General features: G+C 46.0%; 1 protein-coding gene across 1 annotated transcript in view; it reads right to left on the bottom strand.

Annotated features, from left to right (window-relative positions):
- Window positions 1-21447, bottom strand: part of BDH1 (3-hydroxybutyrate dehydrogenase 1) — a gene marked incomplete at its 5' end in the record, with an annotated part of 252875 nt that overhangs the window by 178379 nt on the left and 53049 nt on the right. The window contains one exon of the mRNA XM_069620231.1: window positions 6954-7064. Within this exon, the coding sequence (XP_069476332.1) occupies window positions 6954-7064 (111 nt within the window). The remainder of the gene's footprint in view (window positions 1-6953; window positions 7065-21447) is intronic.

The following is a 21447-nucleotide window of genomic DNA, read 5'->3' as shown; positions in this document are numbered from 1 at the left end:
GTCCTCTATGCTATGTTGTGCAGTCGCAGTGCCCTCGGTTTTTCCTTCTCTGCATACACTGGGGTGTTCTGTGGCTTAGTGTTGCTTTTCTGTCGGTGGGTAGGGTGTTTCCCCTAAGGGTGCACTGTCGGGGGGGGGGGGGGGGGGTTAGGTTGTTAATGATCTGCTGGAATGGGACTTAATTGAGTTAGGTTGTGGTGGGTTTCCGGGATTGATAGAGTACTAAGCACAGTTAGATTATTTGTGAGACTTGTATAGTGGGAGGGAGTCCTATTAGTGCAATTTAAACGACAAACAATGCAGTTTGGAGACAGAGCCCCTGCTAGATTTGAGAGACCAGTATAGTGGGAGAGAGGCCTATCAATGCAGTCTAGAACATCACACAATGCAATTTGGGGACATAACCCCAGCTAAACGAGAGACCTGTATAGTGGGAGAGAGGCCTATCAATGCAATCTAGACATCATAAAATGCGGTTTGGGGACAGAACCCCAGCTAAATTTGAGAGACCTGTATAGTGGGAGAGAGGCCTATCAATTCAATAACAGTAAATCCGTTTGGTGGCATCTCAGCAGATTTACCACCGAAATGCCACTAAAATTGCAATGAGGCCCAATGTCAATTCCATCCCAATTTCTAAACTAACTATTAACGGAAAGGCTTGCCAGGGAGCTTGTGAAGTGCATGTCCATTCTGTCCTGTGCTCTTTCGAACATGTGGGAAAAAGATCATTCATTAAAAAAATGCTGTTGCCCAAAGGAAGAAACAATTTTCGGCATCACATCAGTTTGTTCAAAGATTCTTAATTTCATAACAAAAATGACCTCACAAACTCCCGACAATGTTAAGTTTCTTTATGACAAACTGCTACAGGTTGTATCCGACACACATGTCCAGGAATGAGCAATGAAGTTTATTTTGTAAAACTGCAAAGAACGAGTGGCCAAGCTTATTCAGAGGACGAAGAAATGACACTTTAATTTTAATCTAGAGCACGGGGCTTAAGTCAAGGGTACATGCAGATGGCTGGCGACCACCTACTTTCTTCAGAGGGTGGACGCCGTCCCCCCGTTTATTTTAGAGGCTGTGTATAAAATGACACTGAACGTCTTTTTTGAATGTATGAATTCATGCTGACCTTGGGACTCGAACCCCAGTCACGAGGTTCACAGGCTGGGCACTTCACCACTGCACCATTTAACGTGATGAAAAATAGCACATAACTAAGAGTAAAATGTCCCATTTTGGGGACTGCATATTCCAGGGAAAACATTGGTATTGATTCTTGGAGTTTAACATGCACACCTTTTAACGTTTTCAAAACACTATTAGAAGAAAACATCCTCTTGTTTTTTTGTGTCTCTTGATTTTATGAAAGGCAAATGCCATTCGTCCTGTGCAATTTGTCTGGTTATGCAAAGCCAATTGAATGACATTTGCATATTTCACCTTGATATGCTAATTGATGAGGACGTCGCATCCCATTGCATATGTTAATGAGCTCCCCCCTCCCCCTCTGACTTTTTAGTTTGGTCTATTAGGTTTTGCAAGCGACACCTATAATAGCCAAAACTATTGCATTCAAATACTGAATCATGTGTACATAGGGAAAAGGGCTTTTTTCAAGGGGTGCACAAGAATGACATTCGAGAAAGGACACAGTGTGTTAGGTGCTTGATTATTGATCCGTCCCATTCGCTGTCCCTAGCCATGCCAATCCCTATGGCTAATCCTGCCCATCTCTGAACTCTGAGCTCTTCTTTGCTGGCGGCCATGTTTGATCAAGTTCACACATGCACACTGCATGGTAAATACTGTGCAGCCGGTTACATAGTTATTTATTTCCAGTATTGGATATAATAATGAAGTGTAGTGGAGCAGATGACATCATCTCTAGTGCCTGCCCCCTTACCTGCGTCATACAAGAAGAACAGCAAGAGAGCACTGTGTGTGACGCCATGCATCATCCCAATACCGCACCGAAGATATGAAAGATGTTATGCACTTCGACAGCCGTATCAAATGCACCCTCGTACTGAAGTGGTGGAAGGATGTCGACATTCACCATTGGACATAGAAGAGCTACAAGTGCAAACTAACACGAGTAAAGTGATGTCTTAAAGGGACGATATTAGGATGCACAGAAATGATATGCAGATACTTAAAGAATGTAGGTGTAATTGAAGTAAAGTAATCAAGTCTAAAGAGATGAAACTGTCTATGTTGAAAAGATGAGTGAGATGAAGCACAAAAAATGTAAATATGCAGAAATGCAAGGTAGATGAGATATATAGAAGCTTGCTGCAATAGAAACTATAATGTAAATAGAGCAGCCATGATGAAAAGATGGACATCGGATCGTGTTGAAACTACCTCAGAGACAAAGCGAGACTGCAGAACTGGGAGCCGCTGCAGAAACAGCTTTGTGCGAAAGACAAAGAAAATCTGTTTTACTAAGACCAAGGATGATGCAGGAGGACATAATTGGAAAGCACAGAGGGAGTTAACCAGTTAACCAGGATAAACTAAGAACGAACGGCACATTTATGTTAGATTAAGATGAAGGAAAAAAACATCTGCAAGTGTCAAGTAGTGGACAATTAAAGATGCAAAAAGCATATGTAAGGTGGACCAACCAGGTCTCCAGAGACCAAGAGGAGTAATAGCACCCAGCACAATTAAATCAAATAGCAGTAAATAAAAGGATGCCATTGACATATTTGTGGTCTACTAACACGTGGTGCAAGAACAGAAGACAAGGTCTATTCATTAGGCCTCAGACGAAGATAGTGGTGTACCTTGACTCCCTTTAAAGTCCCAGAGAAGAAAACAGTCAGCAAGGTCAACTACAAAGGAAAACTCTTCGATTGGGGCCTGACCGATGAGAGATGGACTAATTGGGCAAGTGGGTAGTAGTCCGACATTGCTCTCTGCATCTGGGTTTTGTTTTGTTCACGTGCTGCTAGCGAGCCAAATGTCCAAGGTTGGGAGACTATGCCAAGCAATCATGAGATTTCTGGAGCAGCATGCTATACCATGTTGCAAAAGCCAATCTGCTGTTAGTATTTTGCTATAATCAGTATTGTACGTATTTTCGAGGTAGCTCAAGGCGTACTGCTAGATAAAGGGCAGCCAATGATGTTATTAACACTTACACATACTATAAGTATATGTGTTCCCCTAACCAATCCCTCCCCTCGATAGTTTTTTGTTGTTTGCCACATAGGATGATGTCATAGCTGACGCACATTGGAGTAACAAGCCTTTGTGTAATCAAAATGTAAGTGCGAGTGCCTGGACTAGGACTAGCTGTTCACCATATTGCCCCACTTTATTTGAGCTGACAATAAAGTAGTACTTTGCCATAGTCTTTGAGTCTGTGCGCTTATTTGGGTCCGAGATCATTATTGGTAAGTCCATCGAGCACATGAGACGCTTCAAGATGCTATTGCACAGAAGATCTTACAAAAGAAGAATTCTGCTGCGTAAAATAAATGTGTCCCTGACCGCAGGAGAAAATTGTATTATTTGTATTAACTTACTTTGTGCTTCATGTATTTACCTATTCATAAAATTCTTTGCACCAAAGGGAACAATTTCCAAAAGCCACATATGAACTTTAAATAAACTTTCTGTAGCCATGTTTTGTGGCAGCTCGTAGCATTACTAATGCACACCAGCTTTTAAGCACGCTAAGGCCCCATTTGAGCCCAGCAGAGCGTCAGACAGAAGTGCCTGCCCGCCCGCACAATTTAAAGAGAACTGGGTGTCATGTCTCCTCCGTGGCTCCCCCTTCCTCTTGTTCCCCGGTGTTTGGGAAGGGTGCCTCCCCACCCACCAGCCCTGCAGGGAGTCTCTGCATTGCATCCGCCACGTTACCTCGAACAACCTTGTGCTGGTATTGTGTTTGCGAAATGCATCGTTCCAATATTTAGGTGTGATTATATTCATGTCAACATGTGTACATTAGGCAACAGGTAACATTGCATTGTGTTATGCATAGAACTTCGCAGGATATCGGATATGGGCGCATCTCTATGCAATGTGCTGGCTGGTATCTAATGTATATTTTGGAAGCGTACGTTGACTAAAATTAAGGGGTGCCTGAACCTGCTTGTGTGATCCGCCAAGGAGCTTATTTCCTTGCACTATGGCACTGACTGTACAGATTACATGGAGAGATACCCTTTAGGATGATGCTTTTCTGCAGTAGGTGCACACTAGGCTTTTCATTTTAAGCTCCAGGGCATTCTCGGGCCCAAGCAAAAGGGAGTGTTGTGGGTGGAGGTATCCAGCTGTCCCGTCATTTGGTTCATGTTAGCTGTGTCTCCCCTTCTATTCGGCGCAGCCTGTGTAGAAATGGGTGATGCAACCCAGTGCATTCTTGCGATTGGTCATTTTGTGCATGGCCATTAGCTGCCGGGTCAGAATGCGCTCAGGGGCGATACTGGCAGCAGTGGAATACATGCTGGGTACAAGCTCCTGACTTGGATCAACAAACCCTTGTACGGAATGCCCTTTTCTTCGTGCACCAAACAACGCAGAAGCAGATATTGAAGAGTGCTGGGTGAGTGCTCGGACTCCTTGCTGCCTGCTGAAGGGTGCGGTTTCTTAGGGTGTCGTCATTGGCGAAGGCCACTCTGTCCTCTTCAGATGGCTCAAGTTGTCTGATAATCGGTCAGTGTGATACTTGCATCACTCATCCTGCGCCATCTTTGACTTCCATCCTGATGCGCTCACTGCTGTTTTTAACTGTTAATGCAGGAGTACAAGTGCCAGAAAGTAAAGGTAAACACAGGACTGCTCAAGTGATTGGGTTTGCACCGTGACCCACACACAGGTGGCGGATTCGGCTCATCCCTGTTGCTACCTTATTAGCCTTGCTTGAACCATGGGCAAACATGCCAACATGTCCCATTCTGTGCAAGAGATTTTAGTCCGTCCCGCTGTTAATTTTGCATTTTGGGACTTGTACCACTGTATTTTCACAATTCTAAATCTAGGACTACAAGTCCCCCAATGCAACGAAAAATAAGAGCACTGGATTAATATCCCCCAAATGCAATGGGGGCGTTGGCATGTATGGTCTACTTGAAGTGCGCAGTGGAGCAGAAATAGCACAACTCATACAAACGACACACTAACTCCTATTTTGGATCATTTTGTTTTGCCTGATTTCCGGGGCACATTTGAGGCAATACAGCATTGCTAAAATGCTTTTTCAGAGTTTTAGCAAACATTTTGCTTACTTTTTTAAAAATCAATTGTTGCGCTTTGTTCCTTATTTGTGGTTTGTTTATTGTTCTTGCTTTTAGAAGTGTCAACATATACTTCGTTCCATGCTCATTCGTCTTTCCGGTTTATTCCCATTGGTGTAACCATTTCTTTACATCCCTCTTCATTCTCTCCATCTAATGGACTAACCCTGTTCATCTTTGTCCCACCCCGGGCTATTTTTTAACGTTTTCATTTAAATGTTATGTTCCAGTTTCTCTTTATGCACGTTTTGTATTGGGGATATTAGTGTTTAGGTGAACAGCTCGTGTCCATCATACCTAGTTCCCCAGAAATGCCAACAGTTTGTGAGCAACTTTGGACACCTTTCAAGCAGTTGGGTCTCTAAAGAGTTGCACGTTCAATGTTTTGGTGCATGATCACAATGAGGCAACCCGTTTTGAAGGGTGGTGCCTTTTCTTGGGTTGGTAATCCTATTGAAGTCTATGGGATGCACCAATCTTGCTACTGCAGTGAAATTAGTCCCAGGAGGGGGTCGCCCTCCAAATGAGGGTGAGTTGACTGTTATGACTTTGTACTGAACGTTGTTTGGATGTAATCTGGGATGATAAACTACAGTTGCAGGCATGGGAGATTTGTGGTATGGCATAGAGGCTTTACGAACCTTAACATATTGGTTGCACAACGCCCTGCTCTGCTTATTTGACCGAAACACAAGTGTGCATATCTTGAAATGTACATCCATAAAGTTGCAGGTTGCCAAACGAACTTTAATTTACACGATTATTTGCATCAACAGGTGCAGAGTATGTTTTTAATTGACAACGCTAATGAACATGAGAGCCACTGCACACAGGCAGGTGTAATAACGCGTACAGCATATCACTGTGCAGTTGTGCGGTGTGATAACTATATGCAGCTCCGGTGCAAATAATGCATCTGTTGGATTATGTTTATGCATTCCTGTAAATCATATGGCCTTTTAGTTTGGGCCAATAGGAGTTGCTTGCGACACCTCTAAGCTGAAACGATTGCATTGGAGTACAGATAGGGAGGAATGGCATATGAGGAGGGACACTGAGGAATGACATATGATAAAGCCCAAACTGTTGGCATTGCCATTGCTTGTTTTTTTAGGACTGGACCCCTCCAGAGCCATTTAAATGCTGCCATTATTTACACATGAATGCTGGTTAATTGACATAGTAGAATTCTTGCCCACGAGTTCCAATTTTACCATACTAACATGTACAGCACTCGGAATTACAGTCGACTGGATATTATACACAACACGTGTGCTTTTGTGCAGTGAAAATATATCCGCTTTAAATACTGTGGGTCTAGTTTGGTGAATAGAGAATTAAAACTGTATAAAAAGCTGATGAATGATCTGGAACATGCCTAAAGAAATGGCGTCAGTTTTATGTTCTCTTCTGCAACATTACATTTTGTTCAAAGATATCGTCACTATGCCACGCGCTCCCCTCACAGATATCACTATGCCATGCGCTCCCATTCACAGATATCGTCACTATGCCATGCGCTCCCATTCACAGATATCGTCACTATGCCATGCGCTCCCATTCACAGATATCGTCACTATGCCATGCACTTCCATTCACAGATATCGTCACTATGCCATGCGCTCCCATTCACAGATATCGTCACTATGCCATGCACTTCCATTCACAGATATCGTCACTATGCCATGCACTTGCCTTTAGAAGGCACCCGGCAAAGACAGTGAAGCCTTTGGAATGCAGGTGCTTGGCCACAGAAAATCCAAACCCGGAGTCGCAGCCGGTAACCAGGACACCTTTGCCAACAACCTGCAATACAAACACAAACAAACAATTATAGCAACAAGGAGTAAAAGGTTAGGTACATCTGAAAAGTAAATCATGGGCGCAATTGCACACGAGTAGCAAACGGGTGGCGCACGCACAAAGGGTTGAGGCTGCAGTCCCTGTTGGCAATATGAAAACCTATTTTACTATAAATGATGTAATAAAAACATGCTACACGTCATGATATGCGACGAAAAGGAGCCCATGGAACATGCTTGTGTTACTCATAACAGAATGAACCCGTTGGGTATTTATTTATACGTGTATCTGATTTGCACACGGAGCTCTCCTCACCGAACGAGCTTTAGTCACGCAATCGCAAAGTAAACATTGTTTCACATCAGTTGAACCATTTCTAAAAAAAAAAGTTGCAATTACCACTTATGAAACTGTGAAGCCTGCACACATTGGAAATGCAAAACGATACGGCACAGTGCACGTTGGCCATTTACCCACTATAAACAAAGTGCACCACGCGTCACTACACCATTGCCATAACTCCCTACACCACTAGAGCGTGTGTGCTGGTTCTATGTTCATTCGTCAACAGTGTTCATTTTTCTCCAGAAAAAAACGTACTGAAAACAGCAATTTTCTCCACTGCCCTATTAATTTTACACTATTCCCGACCCCCACACCACTTATATACCCTTACGCACAACCCACTATATTTTTTTAGGAGTTTTTTCGAAAAAGAAATGGGGAAAAACTCACCCAAAAAAACATTGTGAATGAATGAACGTCGTAGTGTGTGCATGCAGGGTTTTAACATGGTGACGGGGTGGGGTGTAGGCAGTCCCATTCAGAGAGTATTGTTCATGCCCGTCGTCTATGCAGCTCGCACACACTTGCGTTCCAAGCTTTAATGCGCGTGTTGGGGCATGTTCATATGCTTTTATACTGTGATAAGTAGTAGTAGCGGCAGAGTGCCTGGCCTTGTCCAGGGAGTGGCGTACTATGCTTCCGCCAGGAGTATCCAGACCTTTGACTGCTGGAATAAGAGGAGCATGGGGATAAAAGGATGGGGAAGTGGGACATGGATGTGGCAAGCACAAGGAAGCAGTGATGCAGCGAGGAAGAATGTTTTGTGACAGCATGACAGCCCGTCAGCCCTGTTAAGTGGACCATAGGTGCACATGTGGTAAAGTGGTCTGATAATTTGGTTAAGTTTCCCAGGCGCATTTGGAGAATTGCAGGAGAGCACACAACGTAATGTAGGATGCACGAGGGATCGACTGTATGCTTGGGCAATCCTAGATGTTTGGGGGCTTATTTGGGCATCACTATACATTGTACCCCAGGGCAAACCCCAGAGTTTTGATTCTGTGACTGCCAAGCCTGAGCCAAGAGTGGCAAAGTTATGAATGGCCTGTACATAAAGATGAATGTTGTTGGTAACAGGAGGTAAGGGAATGGAGTGGTTACACTAGAAGAGTAAAATTAAAAAAGGCCTTGCACCTTCATATCAAAAAGGTGAAGAATTGTTTCCATGTAATGTTGGGATAGGCTATTTTAGTTCACGTAAGGCAGGGTGTCGCCGTAGTTGGAAGTAGGCGATCAAAGTAGAGTAATACTTAGCCTTCCATAGTGAGAAAGTTGAGCCTGAACTCCCTATGCAGGATGTGTTCATTAGACTATGTGAAGGCAGAGGTGGGAGTGATTGCGGGAACAGATGGGGTAGGTCGGGCGAGAAGGGCCACGTTTGGTGTGGGTCTGGATGCACATAAATAATGTGCACACATACACATTTCCGTGCACTCAAGACCTAGTGGACAGGTCTGGGCTACAGACATTTGGAATTTTTAAAAGTGAGTGAGTATCTCAACTTTGGCTGATTTGATACAAGTTCCTCATAAGGGCTAGTTGTATGGTGACCTTTTTGACAATTGAAGGAGAATTTCGAGTTCTGCATTCCTGGAATCCTGTTTTTTGTGTTTGGAAAACAAAAAACACATTTTTGCACACTTTTGTTATGTTAAACCGTCATTGTAATTCATCAAATTTGGCTTATGTATGTGGCTAGATGAGGTTTTTGACAAATGTAGGGGAACTTGTATTCACAAGGTCAAAAGTTACAGAAGTAAAGTGTCATGTGATGACAACTATGGTGTTGCTAGAACCGCAGGGCGGTGGTGGGGGAGGGGAAGAGACAGTAGAGGGAGGGGGGGTGGATGATTGGGTGTGTGTGTGGTATAGAATGCACCTCATCAGTGTCCAAGTACACACCTGCTCTTGCTGACTTGCATAAAACCGTCTGTCACATGACAACACAAAGGGAGAGGTAAATCTGTAAAGAAAGCAGAACAAAGTGTTTAGGCAAAAGGTCATGCATGAACAGACCGCAATTCTACCTCTGGACCCACCCACAAGGGAAACCCCGAGGATCAGGTGAGAGGCCACGCACACGTTAACATTAGCCAATGTCCACCTTGACGCTCCTCCCTTTAGTAGCTTGCAGATCAAGGATTGACACTTCAACTATCCCAATGAACTTCTAAATGTACACCAGTTTCCCCGGATCATATAAATGAGGAGACCACAAATAACAGCACCCCTTGCCTGTGCAGGTCCTTGATAATGAGGGGGGGTCATTAACAGGGTATATTGGAAGGGTTTGGTTATGTGTAGGGAGGAGAATGGGGGCGGGGGAGCTGGAGGCTGGCAAGAGGCTTCCACAGACACAGCACAATCAGTAAGCGTTGGCTAGGTCAGGTGTGGAAAGGCAAACAGGAGCCAGGAAGTGCTGCCCTGCAACTGCGCAGACGAGAAAAATGAATCTGGAAAGCCCGAGCAAAGAGATTGCCAGGACAGAATGCAGCCACAGAGGAGTGCAGAGCAGAACTTATGATAGGGCGAGTGACCTCCCTGGCCCCCAGCCCCTCCACCTCAATGTCAAGCCACCACGAACTGAAGGGTGCTCATCGGAGAGCTAAATTTAGGGAGGCTAATTTGATTCAAGTCTTTGGCTGAGGAACTGGAGGGTATCAGACCTGATTTTCAGCCATGGCATGCGTCCGTGTGCGCTGAGCAAAAAACATGCATTCCTGTCTTACACATGTTTTTACTCTGCGATTGTGCTGTATTTGTGGGACGGAGTGGGGGCACAGATCTAAATTAACAATCTAGTCTCCACAATCGCTCTGCCTGACAAATACAGAAGCATCTCCACCCACAAGTAATTCTGATGTGGGAGCAGTTCCTGAGGAGCTCCTATGATATCAGCAAATATTTGTACATGAAAGATTCCGCAGGAATCCATGTTATGCCTCCCACCAGCACATACCTAGGGCAAGGCATTTGTGATAGTTTTTGCCTTGGTGTAAATGCAAAATCAAAAAGGTGATGGCTAGAAAGTTTAGAATTAATGTTAACCACCGGCACAGCTCTGGGCAACCCGGCAGACCATCGCTTTTTAGCCTGCCAAGCCACTACAGAAGGGGAAAACCCATATGCAAATCAGGCTTGGTCCCTCTCCAAAAAAAGGAGCAGCCCAGCCTGAACTGCGTGTTCAACATCCCTTCTGCATGAGACCACAAGCATCCCCAGACCTGGTGTAAATGCAATACAAAAACCTGGTCCTTCCCGGATTTGTGTTACAATTTCGTCCACTAACAGAAAGGATCAAAATTGCAACGAGAAACCTGCATTCAAAGAAGTGTATTTGCATGCAGTTCACTCAGTTCAAAGTCCTGTGAGATCCCAAATGATCTTTATTGTCTTATAGTCATTTGAACAGTGTGTCCTGCTGCGCTGGAGGAATGTATGTGGACAGTTCAGGGGAGACGGAGGGGGGGGGGGGCACATTGTCCTAATTCATTGGTTGGGAGCACCAGTCGTCAACCACGCACACAGCGCCAAATATCAAGGTGGAGAGACAAGACACTAGACTATTGAGTAATCAAGTCGACCCTAAATGGGCACGTTCTTAAAGACCACTCAATGGGCACGTGCCCACTCTGTCACCCAGAGGATGACTAAGCAGCGAATCATCTTCTAAAGGCAGAGCTTGTATTGCAGAGTTATGTGTGATATGGAAACTCAGAGTGGGTTGGAGTGGGCTGTGCGGAGCCACAACCAGCTACACAGGCTTGAATAGGAATGACCAGGCTCTAGGAGCTTCAACATTTTCATGGAGAACAGCCACCATAGAGCTAGAGCATAATGCATTTGAGAAAGCAAGGTATGGAGACATGGTAGACATGCCAGGGCACACTCAGTCTGTCTGAGCATGACCAGCAATACTGATAACAACCTTGCCAGCCTTTCAAGGTAACTAGAACGCCCAGATATATGATGCCCCTTTTATGCACACAATAGGTCTTCTCAATACAATGTGTTATTTACAGTATCAAGGGGCACACTATATTTCTGTCAAAGAATGACAAGCTGGGCTAAGCCTGGAAGGAAAGAATCAGTGAGCTACATGTTAAACAGAACTTCCAAAAAGGTACAAAAGCACAGCGATCACTTGCTCTACTTTTCTGTTCTCAAGACTCACATTGAGTGAGGAAGCGAGGACAGCTTGAGCAAAGGGCTCTTGCATAGACGCCTCATCAGTCAGAGCCGACCTTACACTTGCCTTACACGGCGGTGACCCTACGTGTATGAAAGGATTCTATGCATCATAATTTAAAGGGCTCAGACCTCGTAGTTTGAGGACCTCAACGCTGCAATACTTCAATTTTAAAAGGATCTAATGCACACTTTCACAGTGTGAGGTATTGTGACTCTGCAACCTTTCACTTAATGGTCCTCCTAGTCCGAGGTGCTTCAATGGTAGTACCTCATAAACAGATAGATTCTTATTCCGATAACCTCCTGTTCCGATGGGCTTGGACTTTGAGTTGGGCCTCCCCATGCCACATAGGTGCCAACACCATGTTTTTCAGGTGTGATGAATCCAATGGAGTCATCACTGATCTCCCTGCAGTGACCTTCTCCCATGTAACCAATGGACGGCAGCCACTACCCGATCACCACCCTGGGGGCAGCTATATGAAGGACGATCACATGGGAGGCCACAACTTCTGGGGAAATGTCATGGCTTCATTGCATGAGACATGGTATCCCCAGTTCGCCCATGAAGACAATCCTCTCATACCCAATACCCTCATGGTATATTATCATACATCTACACCTCCCCCTGGAAGAATAAGGAAACCTTTAGATCAAACTTCCAACTCTGGTCTACTTTGTGGACATTAGAAGACCACCATCTTCGGTTCTAAATAGTACATCTACAATTGATTTGCATTTGGTACTATTGAAACTGTTCATCTAAGCCTTTTTAACCAACCATCAACAATGGACTTCTTTTCCCAGAATCACCCGAATATTGGGACAAGGAAGAGGAAAAGAGCAGTGCAGAGCCCAATGAGCGCTCTAGTTTTCCAAAATCACCTGTGTACAGGAAATGTAAAAGACGGGGGCAAAGTGTTATAGGCAGCTGGTGTCACGAAAGCATTTCACCTCTCTGCGAGGCTCGAGAATAGGAGAAGCACAGATTGTTGTGGTGGAGCTGCGCGGCTCACCATTTAGGAAGAAGGAAGACACTGCAAGGTCGGGATGTGCTGTAGAAATGACAGGAGCGGGGAAAGAATCCTGGGCATTCGCTGACCACGAAAAGCAGCACCTTACCGAATGGAGCCTGAACCGAGGTGGGCGTTCTGAAGCAAAGATGCGAGAGAAATCGGAACAAAGATAAAGCAGTCACGAGAGCAAAGAAGCATTCCAACTTTGCCGGCGAACAAGCTCGAAAACGCCAGCAAGAGCCCGTGAGTCAACCCAAGGATAGTGGGGCCCCCAGGGTGTATCGGCAAGCATGCCAAACAATAATAGGCAAGCAGGCCAAACAAGAATAATAGTTAACCGAACAAAAGAAAGACATAAAGCAAATGGACTAATTGTGAATAGAGAAAGTGAATTGCAAACAAGACCACTATTCAGTATGTGAATGTATGGAATGCAAATATATGGGGAACCCGAATCCGATAATATATCAATAGGATATATTAAACAAATGGGAAAGTTCAACTTTCGAAGCAGAGAGAAACATTGTGTAAATATAAGAAGCCCTGGCAGGAGAGTACACAAGGCAATTACAAATACATGGAACGCTCACCTTGTATCCACAGGGAAGCCACCCGACTGGTCCGGAGCGCTTCTGGAGCTGGTTCACCTCCCCCGCGGACTCACGCTGCCGTGGGCTTATCCTGGAAGACCGGCGTTCGGTTTTAGCTACAATCACCTCCTCCGGGGCTCGCCTCCCAAGCGTTCCCCTTGCGATCCCCTCGGAGCCTCCCTCACCTTGCATTTCGTTAAGGTGCGCTCTCCATCCTGCCGTTCTGTGCCGGAGCGCGTCGTGGTTGGGAGTCCAGGCCGGCTGCGACTCCACTCTTGAGGTAAATCTTGATTTTCTGAAGAATGAGTGTCCGCAATTGTTACTTCCCGGTTGACCTTCACCTTCTCTTGTTGATGCAGAAGGGTGATGGAGACGTCGAGCTGATGGAGAGGGCAGTGCTCGAGAAGGTAAGAGAATGCGCAAAGCGCAGCGCTGTGAGCGTCTTTGAATAAGGCTAACCTGTGCTGTCCTTCCTTAAAGGTCGCCGAGAAGTCCTGGAAGGTATGCGGCCAGATGGAAGCAGAGTGTATGATGGAGGATGTCCAGGCAGCAGTCGAACTTCCAGGAGAGCTTTGGTAAGTAGCGGAGTCTGGAGATGATGAAGTCGGAAGACAAATGCTTACTAATTATTTCCCTTCTGGTCTCTCCTCTCTAGGATGTTGCTGGCGGAGGAAGACTAGGTCTAGAGAAGATTCCGGAGTGAGCGAGGTGCTGGATGCAGAACAGGTAAGGAGGAATAACAGTGGTGTTCTTCTCCCAGACGATGCAGGCCAAGGATGCTGCGAGCAGGTCGTTGTGAACGTCACGCTGCAAGTGCCGGTTGATTCACACGGCGCGGATGCTCTAACCTGCACGGGATTTAACCCGATTAATTTACCAAGAACAGAGGGCAACTTTATTATTACGTTATATCAAGCCAACAGCCCTGGTTTGAAAAAGGCACTTTTTTGTGTTGCCAAAACACGTGTTGTGTTGCTGAAACACGTGTTACCATTAAGGGCATTCACCAATAAATCAAGTTTGGAGATACCATCTGACTTACATTTGGCGCATTTGTACGAAGGAGAGCTCTAACAGTATATCATTTCACTATAGAGGTTGGAGTGTGTACCTCCATCTCTCCTGCCAAATGCGACTTTCCCATTGATGTTTGCATGTTTAAGAATTTATTACCAGGTCTCAGAATGTGAAGGTCGACGTGAAACCACTCCATTACTGTGTGGTGTGATCATATGATATTGTACTGACATCATACAATGGCTATGGACTGTCACAGACCAGCTGCTGCTATCAAAATCCCATACAGTCTCATACCATTGCCACCAAATGTTCAGTTACTCAGTCCAGACATTGTGAAGCTGGGGCAACATATTAAAAAAAAATGCCTACACAGCATTCCGTGTGTTGTACACCCGTTAGAAATGAACTCCTTTGCATTTGAGTGTGTACACACCGTACAATTATTTGTAAGACAGTACATGCCACCAGTTGTCAATTTGAGGCTGTGCCATCAGTCATCCAAAACAAGACAAGACAATTGTAGTGGACCTGAAACCACACACACAGACACACAGACACACAGACACACAGACACACAGACACACAGACACACAGACACACAGACACACAGACACACAGACAATGGCAAGCTGCGAGCTACTAGCCAGGCATAAAAAGCCACTCGCCCCCTCAATTCTCCACATACACAAAGCACACCATTGCTTACTCTCCAAGAGTTCATGATCGAGCGAGGAAGGAAACAAGCAGGGAAATAAAGAGTACAGCATCAAGACATGAAGCCAGTGGGAAGGCGGCTCAGGAGTAATCATAATCCAAAGAGGTGCTATTTGAGTCACGTTCTGCTCACTCACTGACTGAGTAATTGCAGAGAGGCGCCCACTCCGGGGGTGTGCCATGGAGGGCCTGAAATGGCTGACTACCATGCCTACTACTCGTGCCGGGATCGGGAGAGGACAGAATGTCTATTTTTTTTATGCCTTGTGGAAGTGCAGATGCCGTTACCGTCCTCTGCCGGGCTCGCCAATACAGGATGCCGTGATCGGGCGGAGAACCTCGCAGGGCGCCATAGTAGGCAGGGTTCACTGTAAGATGCCGGTATCGGCGGCAAGCTTCGCAGGACGCCGAGTTTGGTGAAGTTCAGTGCAGGAGGCCGGGATCGGCGGGGACCATCAAAAGACGCTCCTGGGCTTGTGAGCATGTGTGGGTGCGTTTCTCCTCATCGCCAATTGTTGTACCATTCTCTAGTGGGATGGGATTGCATATGGTGGATTGTTCGGTTTTAAGGCCACAAACCAGGCATAGCCATTGGAGGCTGTGACCTCTCTTTATTTCCCTCTACATCATACTGACTTTCCCATGCTCTAGTAGCGCTTCCTCCCTTCTTCCAGTGCAGTCCCCTTTCCCCGTCATCCTTAAGGTCACTTTTCCCTTAAGGTCGTCCTCTGTCATTTCACCTCCAACACCTCCTTCCCCAAATAACCCTTAATGTACAGAAAAAAGCAGGTACTCTCCCACCACTCCAGTATGAGCTTCACCTATCAGGCAAACCCAAAAAACGTGCATTGAACATTTTTTAAAGGTTTCTATCAATGACTGAGCTTGAAAATGGTTTTCAACTGGACTCAGTCTGCCTTCCGTCGCAACTTTGTCTTTGATCACTTGCAATGTATCTTCAATCGGTAGAGGTGAAACATGTCTGGATTAGCAGCAGACGTCTCCTTCAACAAACCATCTGCAGATGAAGACTCTGCTCTGAACCCGGTTACACTTGATGGCACAGCTCTGCAGGACCACAGGGTGCACGGACTACTGGTAGCAATTGCCCACTGGAGGGGTCAATAACCTGCAAAAGGGCAGCTCCTAATGGAAGCACTCCAGTTCTTCTGAGGCAGGCAAGTTAAGGAGCCAAGGATGTAAACAATGCTGGGGTAGGTGTCCAGTGCCTCCCTGCCTCCCCTGCATCTGTGCAGAAACGCAGATGCACTTGCCCACATTTTTTTCTGATGTGCCCGGAATTGAACCTGGGCCGTGATCACCGCGTGTGACCTAAAATGGCAGCGCTCACTCGTCGGCATCACGTTGCCTAGCAACGCTATTCAGCAGCCGATTTGCCGTTCCATCAGCTCCCAGCCTACTTCCGGGTGCGGCATCCACCAGAAGGCATTAGCCGGATCAGCCCCACAAAGGATCACCACTAAGGATCCGAACCTGTCTTTGCCTGTCTGCGGCTGCGCAAGGCGCAAGACCACTAACGTTAAGAATTTGCAGACATGGATCCATTAACATCGAACGCTCAAAGCAGGAGCAGGAGCTCCTAGCCACTGCTGAATAGTGATCCACTGCTGTAACACCTTTTTGCAGGACACCTCTAGGGTGCAAACTGCAACTATCTGGGTAATTCTTAGCGGGTTAGGCACGGTAACCATTCAAAGCGATTCAAGGTTAATAATCATTATATCTTAAATTACCTGCATTTAGTGTACACGATATCTGCTGTAACTCTGTGACTATCCCTCTGTTAGTGGCACTCACTGGCAACTCTCATCTAAGTGTCCTTTGTTTATGCATCTGATTGTAGTGCCTTCCTGGCTCTCACTACTAAAATCGAATTTAGGTGTCCCCTGTTTATGCATTGGACTGTAGTGCCTTCCTGGCTTCGCAGTCACTGCATCTCACTGTTAAAATCGAATCTAGGTTTCCGTGCTTGGCCATTCCATGCCCCTGCTGCTCTCTATGACACATCCACCTTGGCTTTCACCTATCTGCACACAGCGCTGCCTAAACCCTTGGTCCAACAGCCTGTCCCCGGTCTTGGTGCATCCTGCACTGTTTACTTGCTGTGCACGACATTCCAACCTAACCGCGCTGTATTTAGCAGGACCACAACTTATTGTGATGTTATTTAGTCAACACTAGGCTTGGCTCACTCTGTACCACTTATATTTTTTACTTTATATTTGCTGACACTTAGTCCAATCTGTGCATCTGTACCCACTTGCCGCTTTGGTCACGGATACCCTATCTTGACCTGCGTGAGCAATTCCGTAGGTACCCTACTCAGGTAACCAGGACTACCATAATGCACGTCAGTGCACTCCTTCCACTTTCCTACACTCTAGCCCTACGGCTTGCCCAAGTTACTCAGTTACCTACGGTAACAACCTTCCCCCTCTGGGTTAAACTCGATCAGCCTCCTATCAGTCTTGCATCTCGGAACCTACATCTCCAGGCACGACCAATTGTGTCTCCCAGAATGAGCCCGGCAGCAGCCACTGTAGGCCATATCAACCAATACCTTAATGACCCAGCACTATGGCTGGAACACTTCGCTAGAAAACCCACATCTAACCAACCATGCCCCCTCTCTCTCAGAAATAAGAGACTAGGCACCAGATTCCGCCTACGACACTCCCGCAACAACGCCACGACGCAAACCTCACTCTCACCACCTGGATCACCTTCAATTACTACCACATGCAAATCTACTACCACAGGGGTTAAACTGCCCATGTTTAAGGGTGCCCTGATTAACTCCAGATCTCTCACCGCACACGCATTAGACATAGCTGACCTGATCACCACGTCTGACCTTGACTTCATAGCTATATCCGAAACATGGCTTCATGCCGCTTCTGGCCCCTCACTATCATTGGCCATACTGCCTGACTACGGCATCACACGATGTGACCGTACCACTGCCCACTCCCGAGGCAGTGGTGTGGCCTTCATCAATAAAAATGCTCTTGACCTAAGAGTGGTACCCGACTCCAAACTCGTATCAGCTGAGTCACTGTCAAACTAGCACTAACACCCAACCAAACGGCCACCTTGCACCTTATCTATAGGCCCCCGGTAGTGCACCGACCTTTGTCAGTGAAATTTCCACTCTCCTCCTCCACAAACCTAAAAACAATTCACAATCAATCATCCTAGGCGACCTTAACTTAGGTCTTGGTGACCTAAAAGATCCTGTGGCAACTGACCTGGAGAATGTTCTAACTGACTTCGGCCTCACCTTATACATTAAATAACCTACCCATATCAAAGGTAGAACACTTGACTGGCTAGCTGGCTCCAACTGCAATATTAAGGTTCTTAACAACACCCCCTGCTTATGGTCTGACCATCACATCATAACCTTTAACATTGAAGCAACCCCACGAACTCCGACACCAATAGCCCCACCACTCCCGACTAGAAGCAAAAAAGACATAACTAAGGAGAAACTCCTCCCATTGTTACTCCCATCCCTTAATGCAGCCACCAACACCTGCTCTGATCCTACTTCCTTAGCAGACACCTACAACCAAACAATGCTAACGGCCATTGACTCTATAGCACCCATCAAACTCAGGAAGGCTAAACTACAAGCACATCTTAATTCATGGTTCACCCCACAGTTAAGAATGCTCCGCAAAGCTAAACGTTGTGCTGAAAATCGATGGAAAAGCCACCCTTCTGACGAGCACAAAGATGGTTTTCTTCTTGCCTCACTCCCTTATAAAGATGCCATCATCACTGCAAAAAAGGAATCTCTTAACAACCGCATTCTGCAAGCTGACTCGAACACAAAGGAGCTCTTCAAAATCCTAAAAGAGCTTGAAACTCCAGTCGCACCCCCTGACACTTGCATGAAAGATAGTAAATGGTGTGCCAACATTCAAGCAGCCAAGCGAAAATTAAAGCTAAGCAGGACAGCCTGAAGCATGACAACCGCTCACACTCCCCTGCTAGGGCCCCCCCCTCTAGACACTGCTAATACCAAACCATTTCAATTCTCACCGCTTACCGTTACAGAGGTAGAAAATATCATTCTGAGAATTAAGCCATCCAACTGCCAAGGAGACCCTTGCCCAGCCCCTATTATTAAGGGTTCAGCGCATGATCTTGTCCCATTCATTACAGCCTTCATCAACTCCTCCTTTAAAACAGGTATTGTCCCGGACATCCTTAAGGACGCTTGGGTGATCCCACTGCTTAAAAAACCATCCCTAGACTCAAGCATACCCACTAACTTCCGACCTATCACCACAGTTCCGTTTCTGCTTAAGATATTAGACCGTGCTGCATACCTTCAGATCCAAAACTATTTGGAATCCAACAACTTGCTAGGTCTACGACAATCCGGATTCCGCCCAGACACGGGACGGAGACTGCTTTAATAAACCTAAAAACCCAAATTGAGGTATTAAAGGATCAGGGCAAACTAGCAATGCTACTACTTCTCGACCTTTCAGCCGCATTTGATTTGGTCAACCACCAGATCCTTTGCAAGCACCTCCACTCTGCTGCCAACTTCTCATCCTCTGCTGCGGCCTGGATCAAATCCTTTTTGAGCAATAGATCCATGAGAGTCTTTGCCCCATCCGCAGTCGCGGACCCTTCCCCAATTCACTTTCGTGTACCTCGGGGATCTTGCGTGTCACCTGCACTCTATAACATTTTCACGAAACCACTCTTTGATGTGCTTGACTATCTGCGTGTCTCCTACACTAACTATGCGGACGACACCCAGATACTCATTCCCATCACAGGGGATTATCTAGCTGACACCAAGGCCCTTAACAACGTCTACCTGGTCATCCAAGCTTGGATGGCCCAACACCAGTTGTGCCTAAATGACGACCAGACGGAGCTCCTGATCTCGGGCACTGCACAACGCCTGAGCAGACTAGAATCGTCCTATCAGTCATTCACTATAGACGGTAACAACATTCGAGTCTCAAAAGATACTAAAACGTTAGGTTTCTACCTTGACGCTACCCTATCATTAACCCGACAAACAAATGCTGTCAGATCTGCTTCTGCATACACATGCAAACTCATTGCAGCCTGCAGACCATTTCTTACCACCTTCAACAGTGTCACATTAGCTAGAACCCTCATCATGGCAAAAATTGATTACTGCAGTGCTCTTTACCTAGGCACTAGCCAAGAGAACCTGAATAAACTCCAAACTACCCAAAACAAGGCCATTCGTGCTGCCCTAAAAATTCCCCGCAACCACCATATCACAGAATCTAGAACTAATTTAAAGTGGCTACCTGTCAAGCAGAGAATTTCACTTAAAACACTCGCCCTTACGCACAAATGCCTGGCTAATAAGGCCCCTATCTACCTCGGCAGTCGACTGTCACGCCACTCGACCTCCCGATCACTAAGAACTGCCCAGTCCCACTGTCTAGCGATCCCTAGATTTAAACTGCAAAAAGCAGGGGGCTCAAGCTTCCCTGTCCCAGCTTCCAAGCTATGGAACTCCCTCCCTGCTACAATCAGAGCTGAAGACTCTTACACATTCAAAGCCAAAACTAGATCTTGGCTTTTCGACCAGCTTTAAGTCCTTCTCAGCGCCTTGGTCTTACATACCCTGACCTGCTGACCTCTGTTATTACTTAGCGGCACTGAAACCACTGTAATATATGTAGATAGAATCCTTGTTAAGTCGCCCATTTTTTATGTAATGTTATCCCTGTATATATGCAGATCTGTAACCTTGTACACATTGTGTCCTGATGCCTCCGGGCCTGATGGTCTGCGCGTTATAAATAAAACAAATACAAAGAGAAAGAACGCATTGGGGGGGAGGGGGGCAATCCCAAAGGGAAGAGAACATGATCGGAGAGAACCACTCATGCCAGGCCCAGCCCCTTTACTAAGCAGCACCTTCCAGCCTGATGCATTGTCATAGAAAGAAGAATTAGGCAGCAAGTTCACGGCGGAATTGCAGGCTACAATTAAAAAGTAATCAATGCGAGGATGGGGTAAATTAAGGAGGAACTCGCAGCAATGGGCCCTCAACTTGATGAGGTGGAATGTGGCATATAAGTTCTTCAGCATCACTTTAACAAGACACCAGTGCCTCTTAAGCAAAGTGAACCAAGTATGGAGGATGGTGATGGGCAAAATGGAAGACTTAAAAAATTGCCATTGAAGAGCAAATCTATCATTTACAGGCCTGATCAAAGGGACGGGGGGTGGGGCGGGGGGGAGGGGAGGTGGAGGACTCTGGGGCTTGATGCAGCGCCTCTTTCTGCAATTATATTTAGACACGCATGCTGCAGTCATTATGCTAGATAGGGAGCACAGGGTAGATTACAACAAAACCACCATTTTGCCTTTTTCCTTTGACTTTTTCACAAAGAAACCCCTGGTTTTACACGCTCTACCGGTAACTATTGTGACAACCAAAATAAAGATGAGGAAAAGCTGAATGAGGTTTTGTGT

The sequence above is a fragment of the Ambystoma mexicanum genome, chromosome 10 (assembly GCF_040938575.1).
Source record: "Ambystoma mexicanum isolate Mex_15411 chromosome 10, UKY_AmexF1_1, whole genome shotgun sequence".
Lineage (NCBI taxonomy): Eukaryota > Metazoa > Chordata > Amphibia > Caudata > Ambystomatidae > Ambystoma > Ambystoma mexicanum.
Note: the sequence above shows the minus strand (reverse complement) of the source record. Positions and strands in the feature narration are given on the sequence as shown.